This window comes from Limulus polyphemus, unplaced genomic scaffold, assembly GCF_000517525.1.
Source record: "Limulus polyphemus unplaced genomic scaffold, Limulus_polyphemus-2.1.2 Scaffold1313, whole genome shotgun sequence".
Taxonomy (NCBI): domain Eukaryota; kingdom Metazoa; phylum Arthropoda; class Merostomata; order Xiphosura; family Limulidae; genus Limulus; species Limulus polyphemus.
Window position 1 is genome coordinate 269063 of NW_013666923.1, and position 24290 is coordinate 293352.

General features: G+C 33.0%; 1 protein-coding gene across 1 annotated transcript in view; it reads right to left on the bottom strand.

Annotated features, from left to right (window-relative positions):
* The window catches only part of LOC106463050 (period circadian protein-like), a gene marked incomplete at its 5' end in the record, with an annotated part of 38910 nt that overhangs the window by 12894 nt on the left and 1726 nt on the right, over nt 1-24290 (bottom strand). The window contains 13 exon segments of the mRNA XM_022390457.1: nt 6672-6928; nt 8426-9112; nt 9802-9908; nt 10489-10607; nt 12564-12652; nt 14131-14233; nt 14823-14940; nt 15252-15405; nt 17896-18002; nt 18447-18525; nt 19500-19675; nt 19985-20021; nt 21320-21431. Of these exon segments, the coding sequence (XP_022246165.1) occupies nt 6672-6928; nt 8426-9112; nt 9802-9908; nt 10489-10607; nt 12564-12652; nt 14131-14233; nt 14823-14940; nt 15252-15405; nt 17896-18002; nt 18447-18525; nt 19500-19675; nt 19985-20021; nt 21320-21431 (2145 nt within the window).

A 24290-nucleotide genomic window follows, 5' to 3' on the forward strand; every position in this document is an offset into this window, starting at 1 on the left:
AGCACGTTCGTTGTTATAGCATTTGTTTAGCGCTACTACAAAAGTTTGGAGACGGCTTGATTGATTAATGAAGAAAACTTTATTATAACAAGACAAGATTACGTCATCCTCAGGTACAAGTAGTTTACAGAGACAGATGAATATACATGTATATACATAGGGATTTTTTTGAGATGGTACGTACCAATAAGGCGTACCAGCACCATTTTTCATATTGCAAAATGGAGAGAAAGGTGACCCAACTTGAAAGAGTAATGTAAATGAATGTGTGAATTTTCCCCTTTGAACAAATCTTTTGTTCACAAGAAGACCAAAGAGACACCAAACAAGAAGTGCTACAAATGACAAAGTTAAAGGAGTGTGAAAACATACTGTTTGTTCGATCGTGTATGTGTGATCATCAGTGCAGTATGAGGTGTGAAGCATCAGATAGGATTAGCATGCCATTAATAGGGAACATCAATGGTCACCTGGTTTTAACACTTACAAGATGTGACCACTATCAGTCGATGTACGGTAGTGGCCTCACTTTGATTGACAGATTTCAATTGGACAGCAGCAGGTGAGAGCCAGCCTGGGTGGATACAATACTGAGTTCAAAGAGACTGCTTGGGACTGGGAAACAGGTGACCACAAGCTGAGTTGACTGGTATGTGAGTCTGGACTATACATTCGTTCAAATAGAATAAGTTACAAAGTGGATGAAGATGATTGACATCATTAATTGCACAGCATCTTCTCAGCCAAGATAAAAATATGCATGTGAGTCTCAGAAGTAGGTCATAGTGGTGATGCCAATTTGAGCAGGTGTGCATTTCTCTTCTACTGTGGTTTGATTCTATTGTGACCGGGAGTGTATGTCATTTTTATTGCATCTTGAGAAAACACCCCAACATAATAATGAAACACATTACAAGTTTCTTTTCACCTTCTGTGAATAAGAAAGCTAGAATAAGTGAGGAAGTGACCCAAGAACAGAAATTAACGGTGTCAATGACAGTTTCTGTTCCTGGTTTATCTGATGCCTACAAGCTATCTGACAATGACTGGCCTAGCTGCTGGACTGCCGATAAAAAAAAAAAGATTTTTGCAGGAAGTACAATTGGCTGAACATTTGAAATAATTAGCTGTACACCTTGCCATAAAATTGGAACTTTTGGAGTGGAAACAAAGACAGGAATGAAAGTTTATAAAAAATGGGCCAACAATGAAATAACTTATTTTGGTGAAAGTCGACAGCAGCAGCTTCTGTTTTTGTGGAAAGAACTTTTTGATCACAAGGAAACTGTGGGATTTAAAGCTACAGTAAAATTGTCAGCTGCAGCTGAGAAAGATATCATTGAAAATCTGTGTTTGAAAGCATTATCTCGTGAGAAAGTGATAACTGCAATAATTTTTCACATAGCATATATGGTAGTAAAAGAAGACCAATCATTTCATAATTTTGAATCTGAAATAGATTTACAAGAACTAAATGGAATTGACATGGGTGATATCCTTCACTCAATGAATGCATGTATTAACATTGTTAATCACATTAGTGATGAAATGAAAAAAATATGAATTAATATAATAACTAAATCAAAAAGTAGAATATCATTGATAATCGACAAGACAACTTCTTTGAGTAAAACATCTACCTTAATAGTGTACATTAGAATCTGCATCCCGGATAATGGGATGAACTCCCCGGCAAATTTATATTTGGACTTAATCGAACTTTTCTGATTCTTTACTCGATTGTTTTCAATCTTACGGAATGAATGAAGACTACCTGAAAAGTTATTTACTTTATGTAGCATGTGATGGTGCAGCCATGATGTTGGGGAGTAAAAGTGGAGTTAAAAAACTGATGAAAGACAAATTTCCTTCTGTAATTGTGTGGCACTGTGCTAATCACAGATTAGAACTGTTGGTTGATGACACTGTAAAATCAGTCTCAGGGATCAACAGATCAACGTCTTCTTTCACGTGTCACCTAAAAATAGCAGAATACTGAAAGTGTGCGTGAACTTGCTGGTGATTCAACTTTAAAAAATTGGCCAAATTTTAAGCCCTCGATGGGTGGCATCTAGTTTTCAGTCAGTTTCATCTGTTTGGGAAAACTATGAAGTATTAGTGCAACATTTCAAAGAAGCGAAGCATGATTCAACAAGAGACAAAAAAGAGCAATGTGCGATGAGGACTTACAGGGAAAAATTACAAGCACAGAATTTCTATTAGATCTAGAATTGATGTGTGATGGTCTCCAAGAATTATTCGAAATGAGTTTTGATTAAAAAGAGCATGATATAGACTTGTACAAGGCGGATCAAAAGATAAAAGCTCTTTTACAAATTTTTGAAGAAAGACAAATGATTCCAGGCCCATATTACAAAAATGTCTCCGAAGTCACTAAAATCTTCACTTCCAGGGAGTTTCTCTTCACAACAAAGATTGCAAAAAGGATCCTCCATTTAGATTAATCCAGAAGCTTCTTACAGAACCTTGAAAAAAAAAAAATCGGTCAAAAATAGGTTGCTTGATAATGAAGATGGCGATATAGCATAGTGTGCTTGCGTGCTTGATCAAAAACATTGGCCTGAAAACGTTGATGCTCATTTAACATTCGGCGAGATAGAGATCAGAAAATTATCAATAAGACTTCAGCTAACTGAAAGAGATATGATTCGTAGATTTTGTTAGTATATGATTGAAAAGACGGTTCTGGAAAAATTGCAGCATTTGAAACATGCTCTGAGTATTATTCCCATTTCTTCTAGTGAATGTGAACAAGGGTTTTCACAGATGAATGTGATTGTCACCCCAACCAGAGCTTTGTTGATGACAAAAACTGTTTCAGCACTTTTATTTATTAAACTTGTTGGACTGCCCCTTCCATGCTTTGACCCAAAAAAATACGTAGAATCATAGTTGCTCCAAAAACGTCATTCAACAGTAGCCACTAAAAGCCAATATTCCAGCATGACTGTTTGCATTTTCCAGTCAAGTATAAAATGACCAGTGACTCCAAGAAAGCTGTGTATTTGTCTGCTACTCCAGATATCCACAGTGACATTAATGTTGGATACACGTTGCAGCAGAGAGATGACTTTCTGTTGAATTTCATCAAACTTGCTCTCGATCAGACAGATGTTTGCGACTGGGAAGAAGATACTGAGAATCCATGGCTGCCAGTAGATCTTGAAAATCTTCTGACTCCACCACTCAGAAGGGCTGCAGTGTACTAGCAATAGAATTGATGAGTTCATTAGTAATGTGCTTCTGGCAAGGGTGTGTAGAGTTATACTTAGTTTGATTCTGTACAGTATACTGCTATTGTAGGCTGCTGCACCTGGGCAGAAATACCAGACCCAAATGTAGACTTCTGTGGTTCTGGTTATAATGTGATTACACTAGAAATACAAAAGCATATTTCAGTTATATAATATAGAATGTAGTTTATAATAAAAATAATAAAAACATATAATTATAAATAAAAATGATGAACATAGTTCAAAACATGAGAAATTCAGTTTAACTATACAATATAGTTTATATAATAAAAATAATAAAAAACATATTATAATAAATAAATTGAAATAATAAAAACATAATTTAACATGTATGAGAAATTGAGTTTACCTATATTATATTGTATAAGTTACATAGAATATAGTTCATATTAAGGAAAATAATAAAAAGGCTTACCTTCAGATGTGTCAACAGGTTATAAGTAGTTTTTCCTGAAGTCTGCTCACAATATTTACATTGCCTTGATGTGACCAGATCAAGCAGTAGGAAGTATAAAGTGTTCATGTACCACTGAAGGTAGTCTAGTAGCCATCTAAAATTCTCTCAAGTGACTTGACTGGACTAATAACCATGTAATGCAACAACTTTTATGGTGGTTGGAGAGGACTGACGTGATTTAACCCTCTTGCCACAGCCATCCTTTATATGCCTCAATGTTTATAGTTAGGTACATTCAAAATTTAATTAAACACTTTTTTCTTCATGTTATATCAGTTAGTATACCATAAAATCATAGCTAATAATCCATATTTTAATACTAAATAAGTTTTAAGTTCTTAATTTAATAAGACAATATTTTAACAAAATCCTGAAATTCACGTAGTGTGAGAAATGTGACTTTTTTCTCTTTAGGCATCCCCTCTTCTCTAATTTATTTACCACCCCTTCATGAAGTACAAATTTTATTGTAAATTATTCATTACAATGTTGTCATTGCCCAGGCAAAGCTTAAGTTTCATAACCTTCAATTTTGTTTTGTTACATAGCCATCAAATAGAAAATCAGATCCCTCTTGCCACACCCACCTGTCAATAGTTCCCTCTGACTTTCAATACTACATTATTTATAACCAATAGGAAGCCAAGGTTTTCATCTATCAAATGATGTATAACATTGTATTGCCTTCTGTACATAAAAGTGTGAATTTCTATTTCAGTGCATTCAAATACAAATACTTTATGTTTGGTATGTGGTTGATTGTAATTACTGTGATTCCAGTTTGCTTAGCCAAGAATAGCCACTAACTTTGAGATGGAAGCTTGAGTGCTTTTGGTTTGTGAACCTTCATCAATCTTCATTAACAGTACTAGGATATATATACAAGGATTCATCATGATGGCTTTTTAGATTGGAGGTTCTCTTTTGCAATCACAGTCTTCACTTGCTCCAAACTGGATTGAGGTGTGATTTCAAACACACTGTTGTTTTAAACCTTCTGATGTACAGATTTTTCTACTTTCATGAAAAACATTGAAGGCTCTTTTCTCCAAAATATTGAGTTCTTTGGCTCTACATTGTTTCAAAATTATTTCTATATGAGCATTTTTCCTCAGAAAGGGCTGCAATATATATCTTTCTAATGGCAACAATGCATGATAACTACACCAAGATCCAATATAATGATGCTCAATATTTCAAGCAATATAATAATAACTTCTTTCAGTAATGCTCTATGCCAAAAAGGGGTGTATTTTCACATAACAAGCTAACTTAAGTTTTGATGAACAGTTAGTTGTGAAAGTAACTTGGGAATGCATGGCTCAAATGAGCTATCTTATTTTCTATATCATGTAGAATGTTTAAGAAATACTGCACATGCATTTAAAAGCTTAGTAAAACAAACATGTTAAAAAAATGACACTCATTAATCAGATGTTAACATTTGTTAGTTTTTGTGTGTGTTGCACAAAGATCCAATGCAAAACACTTTATACAAACCTGTTTAAGAACATAACCTTTACAAAAAGATAATTTAAAACCAAAAACAAGCTGTTGAAGCTTCTGACTGATGAATACTTATGACGGTAACTAGTCTAGTTCCTCCTAAGATAAACAATAACAAGTTTGCATATTTTTCTATTTTGATGTAGCTTAACTAGCTAATAGCCCTATTGTGTTTCACATCCATATCAATCACTAGACTAGTTATGTCTCTGTTTGGTGTTACAAGTTCAAATGCTAGCTGGATTCTTTTTATTATTGCTAGTAACTAATATTTTGCTCTTAAAGATGACTAAACATTACATTTTAAAGATGGATGAACAGTAAAAAAAGCATCAAGATATGTAGAAAACATGTTTTTCTTTTTTTTTACTTTTATAGGCTCATGCTTTGACTCTGAACAGCTGTTGGAACATCTACTATCAGATACGGAGACAGCTGCACCCTGAAAGTTTGTGATGGATTTTGATTTTTAACATATCAGTTTTTCACTTAAACTTAAGAGTTAAGACTATCAATAACATTAACTGGAGAAATTGAAATATTGTTTTCCATGTCATTTTTTAAAGAACATATTCTGTTAATGAACGTAAAAATCTGCAAACCATACTCGATGTGAAACAACTTTAACAAATATAAAAAACTACCTACATTAGAACTAAATGAAGGGTAATTACACAAAAAATAAAATATTAAATAAAGGGTAATTATATGAAAAATACAATATCACTTTCAAAATTTGGTATGAAACATAACAAAGATGAAAAAATTTCATTTTTGTGGAAGGAAACAAAACAATAAAGTGTGGAGATTTACAAATTACATGACATTAAATTGTTTTTCAGAATTTTTAGCGCATACTGGAGAGACTTAGATATTTTAGCCAAAAAAAGATAGGAAAAAAGCGACCTTCACTCTCCAGATAATACTAAAAACAACTTTTTATTTCAGCCAACATCTCACAATTTTGGCTTCATCAGGGCTGGTAGTACAAGAAATAAAAAGCTTTTTCAGTATTATCTGGAGAGCAAAGGTTGTTTTATTCCTAACTTTATTGCCAAAAGGACACTAAGTTCTTGCTTTTAATTAAGAGAATGCAAAATGGAGTATTTAAGGTATACTAACATCTATGATGTACCAAAAAATCAGTTGAAGTGATCATTTCACACTAAATGTAAACTTTCATTTTTTGATTAACTGAAAGTTACAAGACAAGGTTATGGGATTTCACCTTGGCTCATTAATTCAATCTAGTTAGTTTAATACTGGCTTACTATCACAGCAAGTGAAGTTAGAGACCCTTATAGGTCTCTGTCTTATAACTTACAATGTTTTATATAGTTTAAGCTAACTTCAACAAGAGTTTTAGAAAGCATGATGTTCTGAACACACACGTACTATTTCTACATTATGCAACAAACATACAGTGTACTAACCTGCAATTTCTGAGATACAGGAAGGTTTCCTGGAGCTGTTGTTACAGCTACTTCAGGAGTTGCTGTATTCATGCTGACTGGAATTGATGGGTTAAACATCTGATATCCAAAACTTCCTACATTAGGAACTGCAGATTGGCCACAGTTGCTAACAGAAACATTAGACATTGATCCACAAGACCACAAAGGATGGCCTGTCTCGGGAATGACTGTGGACATTGATGGGTAGAATGGAAAGGCTCCAACACACATAGCACCTTCAATGTACAATGTATATTAAAGAAATTATTTCACTCAAATTTGCCAAAATTCTATCTGACAATTATATATATATATATATATATATATATGAAAAAGAGAAAGTACATTGAGATGTATGGTTTAATAACAATGTGGCCTTCTGTGTAATGTTTATTGCAATATAATACATTATTAGAAGTTCTAATATAGGCCACTAGAGGATTTCAAGTATTGGAGTGCATTGTGCTTTCAAACACTTAGCTTTGTCCTAAATAAAATGTAATGTTTTCCACATGTACCTTGTGTTTATTTCCCTGAAATTAGTACAAGTTACGATATAATTTCTTTGAAATATGTATTGTTCTGTTAATAAGCTCTATATATGGTTTGTTTTGGAGTACTAGAGGACTTCCAAGTGGGGGAGGAGACTAAGCAGAAGTCATTGAAAGGTTAGCCCAGAAGTCCCTGTCAAATGAGGTCAATGGATGTGGGAAACAGCATACCATACTATTGACAGTTTATGGCTCAAGGATTTACAGTCTTATGAAAAGGCTAACAGCAACACAAAATGTCACTGACAAAATACATAAATAACTAATTGAATTGGTGAAAAGCACCAGGAGCCCAAAGATAGCATAATTGTGAGCAAGTACAAGTTTTACACATGTGTACGTGAGAAGGAACGTTTGGTGTCTAGCTATATAGATGATCCATCAGTGACCAAAAAGGCTACACAGCAAACATCAATGATGAAGATCAGCAAGCAAATTGAGCTTGTATGTTATCAATACAGCAGACCACATGACTGCAGGTTCAAAGATTCTGTGTGCCACAAATATGGTAAGAAAAGCCATTTACATAAATTTTGCTGTGCCAAAACAAATAAACAGTTTTAAGTAGAATGCATGTAATAATGAGTTACATGACACAGGAGCCATTTAGATTGGATGTATGGTTATTTTTTGTACTGGATACAAATGTATAATCTGTATTATTTCTTAATAATCTGTTGTAAGTGTTATAAGATAAATGTTTCATTTAACACATTATAAAGGTAAATTCTCATATCTATGTAAGCAGATAGCATACTTGGTCTATACTGTTGAGAAGCTTAACAGCTAAGAGGGGAAATATGGTATACTGTGTAATGTTTATTTCTAAAACATTGGATAACTAGCAGCTCTAGTGTGGACTACTAGAATGTTCCATGTTAAGGAGTGTATTTGAGCCTTCAAATACTTAACTTCATCCTAAATAAAATGTAATGTCAGCCACGTGCTCTCTTTGTGTGTGTGGTGTCTATGTTCACCTCTTTCCTCTGGAATTACTACAAATAGCTAATTGAAGTCAACATAGTGAATATATTTCACTTATTTTTAGCAAGTCCTCTTTTAACATGGGCAATAATGTTGCAACCTAATCAAAATATTAATTACCAGAATATCTCATATGATTAATTTAAATTACTGTAATATCTAAAATTTTATACAATAAAAACAGAACAACAGAAATACCTGGTATAAAGAATGGTGAAGAGTGTCCTCCATTTGCATTGTTATGTGGAATTAATGTGCAGTAATGGAACCCAGGGTTTGGTATTGTGGTATTGAATAGTGGGTTTGAGAAGGAAGTCGTACCAGAAGTAGAGTTAGCTGAAGTAAGAATTGGTGCTGAGGGTACTATCATAGGAAAACTTGGGAGAGAAAATGGAGGAGCCAAATTAAAGGGAATGTATGGCATTCCTGAAGCTTGCATTGGATGAGCCCTTCCTTCTGTCTGACATGGTGTAGTTGTTAATGTATAGTTATGATTTGATTTACACTTATGTGAACCAGCAGGGCATTCTTTCACTTGAGATCTTTTGTGATGAAGAACATCCTTCCCTTTGCAAACAGGACTAGAAACGTTGGAAATCTTTTTGAAGAACTTCTGAGTCATACGATTGTGTTGAGACAAAGCCTCCTCAGTTAGAGAATGCCAAGTAGGAGAACTACTGCTATCTTTGGCACTTCCACAACTACTGCTACCATTGATGTTGTCTATTATCTGATCTTCATTCCTTGATGGAACTGATCCATTGCCAGAGTCACGTTTAGAAAATATCTTTCTTTTGGAATTTGAGCTAAATAATCCACCAGCTTGGAACCTAACTGACCTTGGTGAGTGAGATGAAAACTGCTTGTCTTTCTCATCAGAAAATCCTAGAAAACAAAAATAACTTGCTTTTAGTATATACAAATCATATGCCAAACACTTGTAGTATGGAAATATCAAATATGCTAGATATATCACGTTGCATTCCAAGAAAATTACATTTTAACAAATTTATCCTTAGGTTTCTTTACAGAAACTCTGACTGGCTTATTTGCTAGAAACTTTTATTTGGTAAAAGAAATCCTTCAAAACGAAATAGATGTAAAGACCTATGTCTACATGAACCATTTCTATTCCAAGTAACTAACTAAAAGTTTCACTTGTCAGTAACAAAACTGATTAAATGTTCAAAAGAAAATTTTTTTAAAAAATTATTGCATTTATGTATGTTCTCCATCACAAAAATACAGCAAAGTAGCAAGTACTTCATTCTTAATTTGCTATTTAGAATCAAACCTCCTGGTTAATAATAATCAAAGCACCAAGAGCTCAAATTCTAATCATTTTAAAGTTTTAAGATGTTTAACCATCAGGTTTATAAATGATGTGTAATCCATTTTAACTGTACATAAGTATATCTACTACCAGTTGGTTCTTAGAAAGAAAATTTGTTATACTAGAACAAGAGAAATGTCAATGCAATGGCTAATTTTAGAATTAGCAAGACAGCATTAATCAGATAAAAGTATTTTATTGGAAATATTTTTTTCTATATCTTTCATATTCTTATTCTTACCACTGAACTTCTCAATTTCTTCATCAGTACTTGTGTTCGGTCGTTCTTCACTCTTACTCTCCCCAGACCCATCAGACGAGTATGTCTTTGGTTGACTAGCAAAAAACCTAAGCAATTCAGGTAAAAAATGTTCTTTGTATAACACTTCAGATCTGTGCAGGAAACCCAAATAAAAACAATTACTTCTTACTTATTTCCTGCCTTACAAGTCAAGTCACCTCCAGACAATATTACCAAAACAAACATTGTCATTTCAATAGTCTCCCAGTGGCTCAGTGGTTAGCTTGATGGCTTATCAAGCTAAAATCAGTTTGATTCCCCATAGTGGACACAGTACACATCGTAGATTGTGTAGTTTTGCAATAAAAAACAACAACATTTCAATAACAATAAAATGTCTCACTCATTTCAGTTTTGTTTGCTTGTTATGCTATTATCACACAACCATGTAAAATTGAAGATCTTAACAAGCAGCATATACCCATTGGTAATAACTAAAACATATTTATATTTCCACAAAGTAGAGTTAGTACTGAACTTACAAGATATTTAATAATTACTCTCAAAATATACCTACTTTAATTGTTTGAATTAGTTAATTTTCAAGTGGGTTTATTACTTTTCTGAATGCTTACAAAAAGTCACTTTTCTTTGTATGTTTTTGAAACTTCAACACAGTATACTTACCTTTCAATGTTTTCCTGGTACTGCATGTTCTGTACAGCAGGAGGAGTGGCAGCAGAAGGATCAGAATTGTGTGTCTCTTGATGAGGTGAAATTTCTCCCATAACTACTGAAGCTTGATCCTGAAAAGGAGAGAACTGCACTGTATGAAACCCAAATTTCTGGTGTATATACTTTCAGAAACCTACGATACAACTCTGTTTATAAACAAGGATTTTAGGCACTTTTGTAATCTATTTGAAAACAGAATAATTATATTCTCACAATTCTAATAAAACTTTCAAATCAATGAAGTTTTAAAGGTAAGGGCCATCTTCAATTCCATTTTAGCTTCCACTTCACTTCAAAATCAAAAGGGAGATTTTTTTTTTTTATAAGTACTGTATATAATACTAACAAATTATTAAGCTTTGAAAATTCTTAATGAATATAAGAAAACTGTCAAACAAACTCAAGCTTTGATTTAATATCCTTATTTTATACCCATTTGATGGTTCTTCAACAAAATATACTTTGCAAAAAACTTGTATCCTTACAATGGAAACATCTTATATATATATTGGGAACCGTGGTGTATGTCCAAGCTTTCGTCTGTATCCCATTTACGCCGGCTGCATTTGAAAAGCCACACACGCAGGCAAAGCTCAAGATTCATAGGAGAACAAGCATGAACAATGTTCACCAAATTTTATTTTGTAAGCAGGATATTCTACACTAAATTGTTATGAATTAATCATACTGTCATTCACATTTCAAAATGTGACATAATTTAAAGAATAAAAATGTAGATTTCCCATATGTTATTGTTGAGTGACTCTTAGCAAAACTGAAATGCTCAACAATTACTTTTCCTGGTGGGCATTTTTAGTAGCTCAGAGCTATGGCTCTGAGTGAAACCAAGAGTGCAGCACAATTAACCTTTTTCAAGTCCATGAAATAATTTAAATTAATAGATTAACTTAAACCTTCCCCATCACTGGAGATGGGTACTTTTGCTTGTTTTACATGATACACTGCATAAACCCAGTCCAATAAAGTTTATAGGCTGAGATTTGAATCATTTTCATTTCTTTTAACTAACAGCTGTCACCTACAGAAAGTAAATACATGCTTTTTAGTATAGATCTATCTTAAAAGAGCAGCAGAACAAACACAGTTCTTTTTGAGATTTTACAGAGTTACATTCAAGAATATCATATAAAAATAAATTTGTTAAGTAAAAAAGAGGTTTCTATGTTATGAAAGTCAATAAAGACTTTCAATTCAAAAATTCTAAACAAAGAACTACTTTGTGTGGAAAAAATAGTTGGCCATTGAAAGCTAACAGCAAAAGTATAAATAGTCTGGACCCAACCCCAACAAACTGAATAAACAATTATCTTTATAATTATTGGAAACATATAGCACACTCATTGAATGAATCTAAGTGTCAACAAATGCTACATCTAACATAATAAATCTGTGATCTTAACCATAACAGAAACAAACTATTAGCTCATCCTGAATTTCAGGATCTGATAATTCTATAAAACCATGCAGTTTCTGATGATGCTAAAGAGAATAACAATAACTATGATGAATAAGTTGTTAACCCAAATTGGTCTATTAGCAAAATAAACCCATATAAAACCCTTAAACCCTTAAGACAGAGGGTAAAATCAGTATATAAACTATAACAGTGGATGCTCTCAAAGTTAAGAGCCTCACTTTGCAAGAATCAAAACAATGTGCATACCAGAAATAGTGTAATCACACACACAGCATTCGAAATGAAGGAGAACACTACACAAAAAATCTGAAGAATTCAAAAAACTCTAAAATAATATTTTTTACCTTCTTTACAACTGAACCTACAAAAATTTCTTAGTTTTTATTTTCCTGTAGCTTTTTATAAGTTATGAAGACTAAGAGACAAAGTATCATTCCGTTACCAAATGCTTTTCATCCTCATGTTAAATAGGATTCTAAATCTTCATAACAAAGACAATGGAATTCTTGAACATGCCAATCTAAGCTGAACTCAATAACTATCCCTCTTTAAATTTCCCAGTGAAGCCTTAGGAATAGAGTCAACCTACGGCATGAGGTGTAGTAATGTCCTGGCATTCCAGACGTCCTCGGAGATAGTTTGGTTGACTACATATCTGTACGTGGGGATTGTGAGGTTCTGTGACAGAAAACAGTATTATGATCAAAACTTGTACTTACAGAGCAACTGCATCCTTCTTTCTGCCCATGTTCTTCTGCTGAAACAAGTTAAGGAAAAAACACCAAGAAAATACACTTAAAAACACTTTCTAGTTTCCACATGTTTCTGATCAGGAAAAAAGCAAACATTTATACTTTATTTTCATGTAAATTAATATCTCAAGCATGCAGTTATTTTTACATGTTCAAGATGGTGTAATCGTATTATATATTTTCTTAACAAGTTAACATTTTCCTTACCAGGTAATTCAGTACAACTGATCCAATCTCATGCAAGTTACTCAAATCCACAGCTTCTAACTTCTTAGTATTTTATTAAAACATTTCGTCATTAACAGCAACATAAAAATAACACTGAATTAAGTAACTTTTGCTATTCAACCAACTATTGCATTCAAGGTCAATAATGAACATTATTTTTAATACAGTTCCAAATCAATGGTAGTTAATGAAAAACAGTGCTAAGCTTCAACTGTTCTACAGTTTCTTTTATTAAACAAAACTGTTTCAAATTCAGACTGAGATTAGCTCAATATTTGGCATTTTGCAACCACCTGGGTCTATAGTGAGTTCTATTTTTCTACATAGTAGAATAATTTCTAAATCCAAAGGAAGACTTAGGTAAGTAAATATTTAAACATAAAAAAAAGGCCAGAACAAAATTATATGTAAAGCTCCTATCGATAGATTTGAGCACAAAACTCTTTCAAAAATGTTTTCAACAAAAAATGGGAGAGCTGGGTGGGAGGCAAATCTAGTTGCTACTGAGTGCAAATCTGTTGAAACATATGAAATTTTATGTTTTTATTGCTTTATAGCAACATTTTAAAACTAATATACATACTCCACATTTGGCTTAATGTGAGGCTAATGTAACCATCATTTTTAAGCCCATAAACAAATAAAACAGGTATTCAGAAATATAGATGTATTTTTGATACACAAGCCAAACTGGACTGTTAGGCTTAGAATTTAGAAAGTGTTTTAAATAAAGTGTTTTTTTTTTTTGGAATTTCACTCAATCAAGATACTGATTTTCCCAAAAGGTGCAAAAGAAGGTTCATTCAAAATTATAATTTTTTTTAAAACTTTTACAACATTTTGCTCTCATGCTTATAGCAAGATAAGCAAAGAGGAAAAAATTGTCATCATCAATGTTTGGTTTGAAAAGTCAGACTAAGCCAAGATAGAATAAAAAAATCTAGTAAATTCTAAAAATATGTTGACTAAGAACTTATGTCCCCAAATATCACTCTCTCAAAACATATGAATGTATTCATTCTTAATCTAATTCTTAAAACAACATACTACACACTTGAAGTCTTTACTGCAAGTAATTCACAAACAGATCTAACTTCTGCTACATAACTTTCATAAATCATTATTTCAATAAAAAAATGAGGAAGTGCAATTAAAACATACAAACACCAGTCTTACTTCTTCCTATCTGATCCAGTAAGTTACGTGTTTGGTATGCTACAGCTAGTTTTCTCTTGCAACTGTGGGTTTTACACATGCTGTTGAAAACAGATTTTACTGGCTGAAATGAGAACATATGGGTATGGAATTAATGATTATCACAGCATGAAGTAATAACACAGAAACTATTATGCATTTCTGAAAACATAAATAATTTGGGAAATAATAGGAAGCACATCAGTACCTTTTAAATATTCCAGTTAGACATTATATAGAATACAATTATTTTGCCCAAGAAACTTTAGAAGTAACTCATGCAATACTGATCTCATATAGAAAACTTGTAATAAATATTAAAAATCCAGCTAGGTGTTTTCTGTTTGTTGAATTTTATGCAAAGCTACTCAAGCACTATCTGTGCTAGCAATCCCTAATTTAGAAGTGATTGACTAAAGGCAAAGTAGCTAGTCAACACCATCTATCACCATCTTTTGGATTATCTTTACCAACAAATAGTGGGATTTACTATCACATTACAAATGGCCCTATGACTGAAGGGGTGAGGATGTTTGGTGAAGGTTTTTGTACTCACAACCAACAGTTTGAGTGTTAAATGACCTATCCACCAGGCCAGATAAGTGTTTCAAACGTCTGAGATATAAAATATAACACATAATTAACTATCATACTGGTTTGTTAAATATTAGTACCTGTGCTAACAACTGTTTTATCTCTTCTTGTATTTGCTGACTTGCTTTAAGAAGTTCTTCTGATATTGGATTTTCCTCTTGAGTCTTTTCATTAAACACATTTGGATCTTCTGGACCCCTAAAAGAATTATAGAAGACTATATGATCACAGAAGAAACAAATTAAATTATCAACATAAGTTTACCAAATGACACGAAAATGTTAAACTTTTGAATGGATTTTGAGTTCTAAAGGCTAATCTCATTACCATCCACCTAAACCTAATTAAGTGTGAACATTCAATACAAAAATATTCAACAAAACAATCACTACATCCTTTTTTCTGGAAAACTCAATGAAGTAATAATGTTTTAAATACCAAAACACATCAACTATTCATATCAGTATTCATATGTACAAAACCAAAAGTCCAGTAATTCTGTAACTTACTTTAAAACACGATGTTGCCCCACAACAAATTCCAGTTTCTTAGTCCAAGGATTAACATAAGAGGACCACTCTGTTTCCAATGTGATATAACAGCCATTTGATGCTAGGAACCGATAGGGCTTGCTTCGGAATGGGCAGCCCTGTTCTTTCATAACTACAAGAGTTGTAAAGATATTTCATATTTTGTACCATTCACTAAAATGACACTGTTTACATTTTATTGTTTTAAGGTTTATAGAGAAACAGTTATCTAATTAAATTAACATTTACATTTATGAAATTATGTAATACAAAAGAACTATAAAGAATATGTTAGATACACTTAATGTAGTAGCTACAGAAACTTAACTATTTACAGGACTGTTACTTAACTACTAATTACTGTTTTAGATCTTATTTACTAATTAGCGAAAGTACCCGGCTTCACTTGGGTTATTAGGTTGATATATTCTAGATGACCATGTCAGCATGTATATTCTGAACCCATTTTAGCATAAAAGTTTAACCTATATACTTTTGTTGCTCCTTTACAGGATGTGGTCTGTTTATAAAGGTATCCTTCACCTTTATTAGTCCTCCAATTTTAATCTTAAATAATAAAAAGTAAACCTCTTTAAGTAATGTGGTCTCTAAATTAGAAAACAACAGATATTTTCTTCAATTTTGTAGTTTATACATTTCATTTTATACTTTCAGCATATAGCCTCTTAATAACAATATTACGTGATGTTTTTATTACTAAGCAACATGCTATAAAATCCAATGTTGGAATGCACTGTTACCAAAATGCACTGGCTTTTCTATATATTAGAAGTTTTTATATAAGGAATCACTTCTTCTCTATGTGGTTTATCGCTAGATTGCCTCATTAAAAAGATGTGCATGCATTCACGCTCTGGATAAGATAAATAATAATACCCAGGTGCAGACCCTCAGGGTCTGCTAAGTGTGGGTGCAAAATTTCAGGTTTCTAGGTTCTTTCCTCTTAGAGCTATGGTGGTCACATTTCTTTTCTATGTAGTTTTCTTGCATAAAAAGATGCGCATGCACATAGATAACTAATAATACCCCTGTGCATGTCTATCTGTCTGCCTGTAATTTCTATTTGTAGTATAAGGAACCACCTCTTTTGTATGTGGTTTTTCACTGGCTTGTCTCATTAAAAGATGCACATGCATGCATGCACATTTCTTTTTCCATGTTGTTTTTTCACATAAAAAGATGTGCATGTACGTGCACATAGATAAGCAATAATACACAGGTGCAGACTCTCAGGGTCTGCTTTGTGTGGGTGCAAAATTTCAGGTATCTAGGTTCTTTCCTCTTAGAGCTATGGTGGTCACATTTCTTTTCTATGTAGTTTTTTTGCATAAAAAGATGCACATGCACATAGATAACTAATAATACCCCTGTGCATGTCTATCTGTCCGCCTGTAATTTCTATTTGTAGTATAAGGAACCACCTCTTTTTCACTGGCTTGCCTCATTAAAAAGATGCACATGCATGCATGCACGTTTCTTTTCTATGTGTTTTTTCACATAAAAAGATGTGCATGTACATGCACATAGATAAGTAATAATACACAGGTGCAAGCCCTCAGGGTCCACTTAGTATAGGTACAAAATTTCAGATTGCTAGGTTTTTTCCTCTTGGAGCTATTGCGGTCACACATACACAGATATGCAGGTGCTCAGGCACACACATATGCGTCTGTCTGTGATTTCTATTTGTAATATAAGGAACCACTTCTTTTCTATGTGGTTTTTTGCTAGCTTGCATCATTAAAAAGATGTGCATGCATGCAGGCACGTGGATAAGTAATAGTACCCAGGTGCACACCCTCAGGGTCCACTTAGTATGGGTACAAAATGTCAGGTTTCTAGGTTCTTTCCTCTTGGAGCTACTGAGGTCACATATCCTTTCCTATGTGATTTTTTTGCTAGCATGCCTCATTAAAAAGCTGCACTCGCACACACATGGATAAGTAATAATACCCAGGTGCAAACCCTCAGGGTCCTCTTAGTATGTGTGCAAAGTTTTAGGTTTATAAATTCTTTCCTCTTGGAGTTATGGTGGTCACACACACACAGACACACTCTTTTATTATTACAGATGAAGAAATAATTTTATATCATGAAATTATTCTGATTAGCATTTTACAGTTGCAAGAGTATGACATTTTAATTACATGAAGTAAAAACTGAATCAAATAAAGGAACTCACCTCTATTTCATTAAACACTTTGCAATTAATCTTTAAAGGAAACACATGAAGTTTGCTACTCAACTAGTTATGCTTAGAAATAACTAATTTATCAGCTGTTCTCATGTACAGAAGTTAAGCAAATTTTTGTATTATATGTTACATACTTTTTCTCTATAATAGTTAAAACAAAACAATACCTCTTGTGCCTCACACCATTTTTCAGCTATATTTTGATTGTATTTTTAATAAATTATTATGAATAATCTATATTTATTCAAACTATTCATCTTAACTGGATTTTGCTTTCATCTTTCAGGGCTTAATTTAAGTTTGTTACAATTTTATATCAATTCAAATAAAAAGTCACATTTATTGCTGTTTTGCTTTGATTTCATATATATATATATATATATATATATTAATTAGGTTAAATCCTACCTAATTCATAGATATCCTTCAACTGAGGTAAGTCATCCATATGATAGAAATCAAATGCAGAGTTTCCCACCATATCCTGTGGAGTAAAACCTAAGTAGGGGATGGCACTGTCAAAATAATGAAAAAAAATAATCTTAATCTAAACATGGTATAACATACAACTGATATCCATAAACTACAATTTTTAAATATGGAGTTTCAAGCTAAGGAGTTTCTCAATTTTGGGAAAACAGAGACATTACAGAAGCTTGAAGGTTGCCATGTTAGTAAGATGGAGACATGGGTAAAAAAGGAAGTAGAAAACAGATTATTATGGTAGATACAACAGCAAAACTAAGTGGTACAGAAGTGAAGCTAAAATGTAGTCCACAGTGGCTAGACACAGGGTTTATACAAAAAATTAGCTAATGTTAGTGTAATAAAAACAAGAATAAAGCTACAAGGTAGCTCAGATTAACTGACAAGAAAGCAAAAGAATTTAAGTGAAGTCCATGTAAAAACTAAGAGCTGTATGTAAGTTAATGTAACAATACTATAAAAACCAAACTTACGTGTTATCAACATGACTAAAATAGCAAGACATGGTGTGTCTTGTAGAGAAGGTGGTCATTGATGGGATTTCACCTGGCACTAATACAAATTAATTATGTTAGGTCTCCAATATACAATACATAATTTATTTTATTCAATGGTCAAAAAACTACTGCAAACACATTTATTTCATTTTTTCAAAAATGCTCACTAAATACTGAGAACTTTAAAAATTTCAAAAACAACTGCATCAACAATAGAATGAAATTAAACAAAGGAAATCCTGAGAAGCTTTGTAATCTGCTTTAACAATTTGAAATTAAAGGATAAGTTTACTGAAATATTCGTTACAAATTAAATTAAACCTAAATCACTAAATCTAACAACACAGGTCACAGAGCTATAAAGATCAAACTGTTATTATATCAGAAAAATTACCATAATTTTGTATCCAACAAAATTTTGATTTGTTTTTTAATTTTTCGGAAAGCTAACAAGGGCTATCTGCACTAGCCGTTCCTAATTTAGCAGTGTAAGACAAGAGGGAAGGCAGCTAGTCATCACCACCCACTGCCAACTCTTGGGCTACTCTCTTACCAACAAATAGTGGGATTGATTGTCACATTATAATGCCCCCATAGCTGAAAAGGGTGAGCGTGTTTGGTGGGATGGTGATTCAAACCCGCGACCCTTAGATTGCGAGTCGAGTGCCCTAATCACCTGGCCATTAACAAGTAATGCAACTTTCTTTAATATGTAAAGTGTGCTTGGGAAGCTTAATCATTACGAATGATACATGGTGATGCCATGGTAGTAATAAATGAAATACTTGTGAAATGTATAGTCATCTTTCTCAATTTTATATCATGCAGTTTCCCCAAGTGCCGATGGTTTCAAATATTAATCCTATTACACATATGATACTTTAATATATACCTTTTCTGTCATGAAACACTACTCAAACTATAAAAAAATTCAAGAATAATCATTTTGAAATACAACTTTTTCAGGGGTTACCTACACGTGAGTTATGACTAAATATTTCATTAACACATTTATATGAAGCAACTCACTTTTATAAGCTGATTGTACAGGCAAAACTGTTGCTACTAGACACATAGCTTGTGTAGTGTCCTCCAAACAAGTGAAGTCTTCAAATAATTCCATAGTATACAAGGTAATGTGACATGTTCTGTAACATGGTTTCTTTTCTGACAACCCATAACCAAACTTTAAGCTTTGATACTGCCTGAAAATATTTTACACACAATTACCAACAAGATCAATATGGATATGTACCACCTATTAAAAATAAACATATCAACAGTCATAAAAAGTTTGTATATAACTAATGACCACTGAAATACAAGTAGCCCAAAAATAGTAACGGTACCTTTTAGTTACAATTCTGGGTTGGTATAAATGCTCATTTCAAAGTCATTAATTTTTTCCCAATAGCCTTTAAAAAACATTAAACAAGTTACAACAGAACACACAAACACTCACAATGAATACACTATTTAAACAGTGTAACTAATGACAGCTAATTGTTACTAACCTGAATCGACAGTAGAAACTTGAACTTTCACAGGCACCTGAAATTTAAGAAAAACATAATGCTGTTGATCTTGTTTATCAAGTTTTTTTGTTTTTTTCTGAAATTAGTATTTTTTTTCATCCCATTATTATTTTGTTCTATAATTTTCAGTTTTTCAAACTCATCAGTATTAAAATTTAGTTCATGGAAGTTGACTAATCTAGAGCTTATATACTTTAAACTATGGACAGGCATTAAGAACCTACTGTTTGTGTTGCTAAAGAAAGAATATACATATTTACTGTAAGAAAACTACAACAGGGTTTTTTCTTTCCATAAGGTCCCCCGGTTTTCCCGCAGTAAGTTTACGACTTACAATGCTAAAACCTGGGGTTCAAGTCCCACAGTAAGCAGAGTGCAGATACCCAATTGTGAAGCTTTCCATTAAGTGAACAACATCTTTCCATAAGGCATAGTAGAATCTCCCCCTCCCAAGATTAATCTTTATCCCCCTTGCATATTTGGCAAATTTGAGGGGTATGTTTCTAAATGATAACTTTTGGTGAGAAAAAGCTAGATATCTATAAAACTGTACAACATATTACCACAAATATTTGAACTAAAAAGACACAAGCTTCCTTTTTTACCCTAAATCCTTATCAGTTAATCAGCTGTTTTCAATCTGCAAGCCTCATCTAACATTTAGTTAAAACTGGTTCTCAAACTGAGAAGGTTCATGAACAAAAGACCAATCAAATTACCACATACACATATCATTTCCTGCATCTACAAAGTAAAGCAACTTTAACTGCTGATGTCTTCTAGCATGTCAAAACTTCAAGGTGTCATGTGTTTGACTAGTGCCTTTTTTTTCAGATTGCATATTATTGGACAAACTCCTCTTGCATCTGATGCTATAAGTCAATTATTGGTTCACTACTGGACTAGATGTGTACATTAGTGATTGTGCTGTATGTGTGTGTATGCAGGGGTCTATAAGTACCATAGACAGTTAAGGAAGGGATGCATGCTCTCTGAGAAGTTTGAGAACCACTGATTTAGAGAATGGCTTCACAACCTTCTATTTTAATATGAAATAAATAGTTTTATAATAATATTAAGTAATTAACAAATGCACAAAATCTGGACATAAACAACAGCCACGTGTACAATACATACTCAAAATAATTTTTATAAGGAGTTAAGACTATTGTTTTCATACATATCAAACAATAATTCTACTTACATTTACTGAATGCCAATTTCTCAGGTAGATTATGCCCAACACATACAATATCTAAAATACTAATAAATAAACATATTGAAATAAAATAGCAAGTTCAAAACTAGTTTTACCTTTTCTCCCCTCAGTAAATTGTGCATTCAACCCTTGGGTCAAGTGGCTTGCAAAAATAATTTGATCCCTAGGATATAAAAAGTTTGCCAAGTACTGCCCAACCAACATATCCTTGAAAAAGAAAAGCCTCCAGTTATTACTTGCAGAATTTATTAATACACCTTATTATACAAACTAGCATGACATAAAATATATATATATTACCAATCTGTAGCACAAATAACTTTTTTTCTGAAATCATGTGACAACATATTGTTGCGTCAGCGAAGTCACGTGACTAGTATCACGCCACGTCCTTCTCGAACCTTCGTGAATTATCGGGAGACTAGTAGATTGGGGGGTAGTCTGGTATATATAAGACGGTCACAACGTGAGAAACAATGTGTAATTGAAATGAGTATTGTTGAAGTCGAGCACGTGAGACGTTCGTTGAGAATTATAGCGTTTCTTATAGCGCGACTGTTGAAATTAAGTGTATCGCAAAGTTATATTCAGAAAGAATAAACCAGTTTTATTTAAGAAAGGACTTGTGTCGCTAAAGTTTCGTCGGAAGGAATTTGCGGAAAATTAACTAACGAACGGAGACATAACAATACTCTGAAAAATTAAAACATGTTTGCCTTTGGAGTAAATTTTCTGCTTTAACACAAAACACACTACTCTACACAAAGATTCTTATTCTTAATATGTCTAGTATTAAAAAAAAAGCTATGATAAGCCTTGTGGCTATGAAAATTTCCTATCTAAGAAGTTAGAGACTTCCACACAGAGCGAAGTTATAGAAAAAACAACAATTCATTAAAAAAATAAATTATGTGCACTTAAACAATATCAACCCTATTATTAACTTACTAGTAAAATAAAATTTAAAAGTAAAATAGGATTTACTGTTATACTCCTATGGTTCATTTCTCTATTTATAGGTGTTCCTCTACCATTAACTTTCCTTGTTTATTAAACCATTTAAAATCTAAACCAAGATTAAGAATGACTGATATATATACAGGAATCCCTCGATTAGTGCGGTTAATGTGTTCTTTAAAAGAGCCCCACTAATCGAAAACGCACTAATCGAATATAATAACTTATGAAAAACTTATTTAGAGTGGCTTGTTGTATCATATCTTCTGTTCTTCATATCATTGGCGGTACTGAGAAATTGCCTCATCAATTTTTCTGCAAATTTGACGGCTTCTATCTTCATCAGGGTCTGTTTCTATACATTTTCCCTTAAATTCTTCAATAACCGTGAAAAGTTCTTCTAATTCCTTCTTTGTCATCTTCTGATGCTGGCGGGTAGTTAAGATTTCTTCACATTCATCAATGTCTTCATATGCTCTCTGATGTCCAAATTCATAAGATTCTTATTGATTAGTTCTTCTGAATGAGCTTCTAGAAATTCTTGCACATTTTTATCGTCATTCTTAGCTAAGCCAAGTTCTTTTCCAATATGAGTAATCTCTTTAATGACCTCTTCTGTATATTTTGAAAAGCCTGTGACGTCCTGTGCACAGTGTGGAAGAACTGTCTTCCAAACACCTTGCATATTTTTAACTGAATTTTCATTCCATGCTTGATGGATATTATCAATAGCATCCTTAATACTGAATTTCTTCCAAAATTGAACTAGTGTCATAGAATTCTCTCCAGATGTTGCTTGAATGGCTTGCTTGAAAGTCTTTCTCATGTGGTATGCTTTAAAGGTCGCGATAACGCCCTGATCCATTGGTTGCAATAAAGAGGTAGTGTTTGCGGGCAAAAATGTCACTTGGATATTTTTGCACATTAAATCGAGACCATACAAAGGATGACCAGGGGCATTATCTAAAATAAGCAAAGCTTTAAAATCTAAATTTCTTCTTCGGCAAAAGCCTTCAACCGTTGGACAAAAATACTTGACGAACCATTCTTCAAACAAAGCTTTAGTTACTCATGCTTTTTTATTAGATTTCCATATTATTGGTAATTGTCCTTGATTTATATCTTTAAGAGCTATTGGATTCTGAGCTCGATAAACCAACATAGGCTTTAATTTCAAATTTCCTTTAGCATTGCCGCCCAATAAAAGGGTTAGTCTGTCCTTTGCAGCTTTATATCCTGACTGGGAACTCTCTGATTTGGCCAGAAAAGTTTTGGAAGGCATCCTTTTCCAAAATAACCCCGTCTCGTCGACGTTAAAAATTTGTTCATCCGAATACTTTCCTTCTTCCATAATTTTCTTCAGAATTTCAGGATATTCATCAGCAGCTTCCTTATCTGCACTAGCTGCTTCCCTTGTAATTCTTACTTTGTGCAGGCTAGTTCTTTTCTTGAACTTCTCCAACCATCCAGCACTAGCATGGAACTCCTTTGTCTCGTCTTTGAACTTTTCTTCTTTTAAGATTGAAAAGAGACTTAAAGCTTTGTCTTTTATGAGATCAGTGCTTAAAGGAATTCTTTTCTGGTTACAGTCCTCTATCCAGATAGTTATCAATCTTTCTAATTCAATCATGATAACATTTTGATTTCGAGTGGTATGCACACATGATAAGTTTGAAGCAGCTTTACCTTTCATTTTGTATTCATCAGCTTTACCTAAAATTGCTTTTACTATTGACTCACCTAGTTTGTGCTCTAGGCCTATTTTTGATTTCGAGACACCATCTTCACTTTTTCTTATGATTTCTATTTTTTCTTCTAAAGAAATAACTTTTCGAGTTTTCCTTACAACTTCACTTTCATCTTCACTAAGTCTTTTGTTCATGTTTAGGAAAAGGTAGTACGTTAAAATGTCTAAAGTAAAAAAAAAATTGTCAAAAAATTATTTCAAAGATGCACAAATGGCTCGAGTAGTTAGGTTAATAGCAGACAACTAATTACTTAGATGATGTAATAACTAGAGTGTCCACCCCGAGGCAATAATTTTTTACCCCGGGAACGGGTTCCCCGTGAAAAAAAATTTAACGCGGGGTGCAGCCCGGGGTAAAAAAT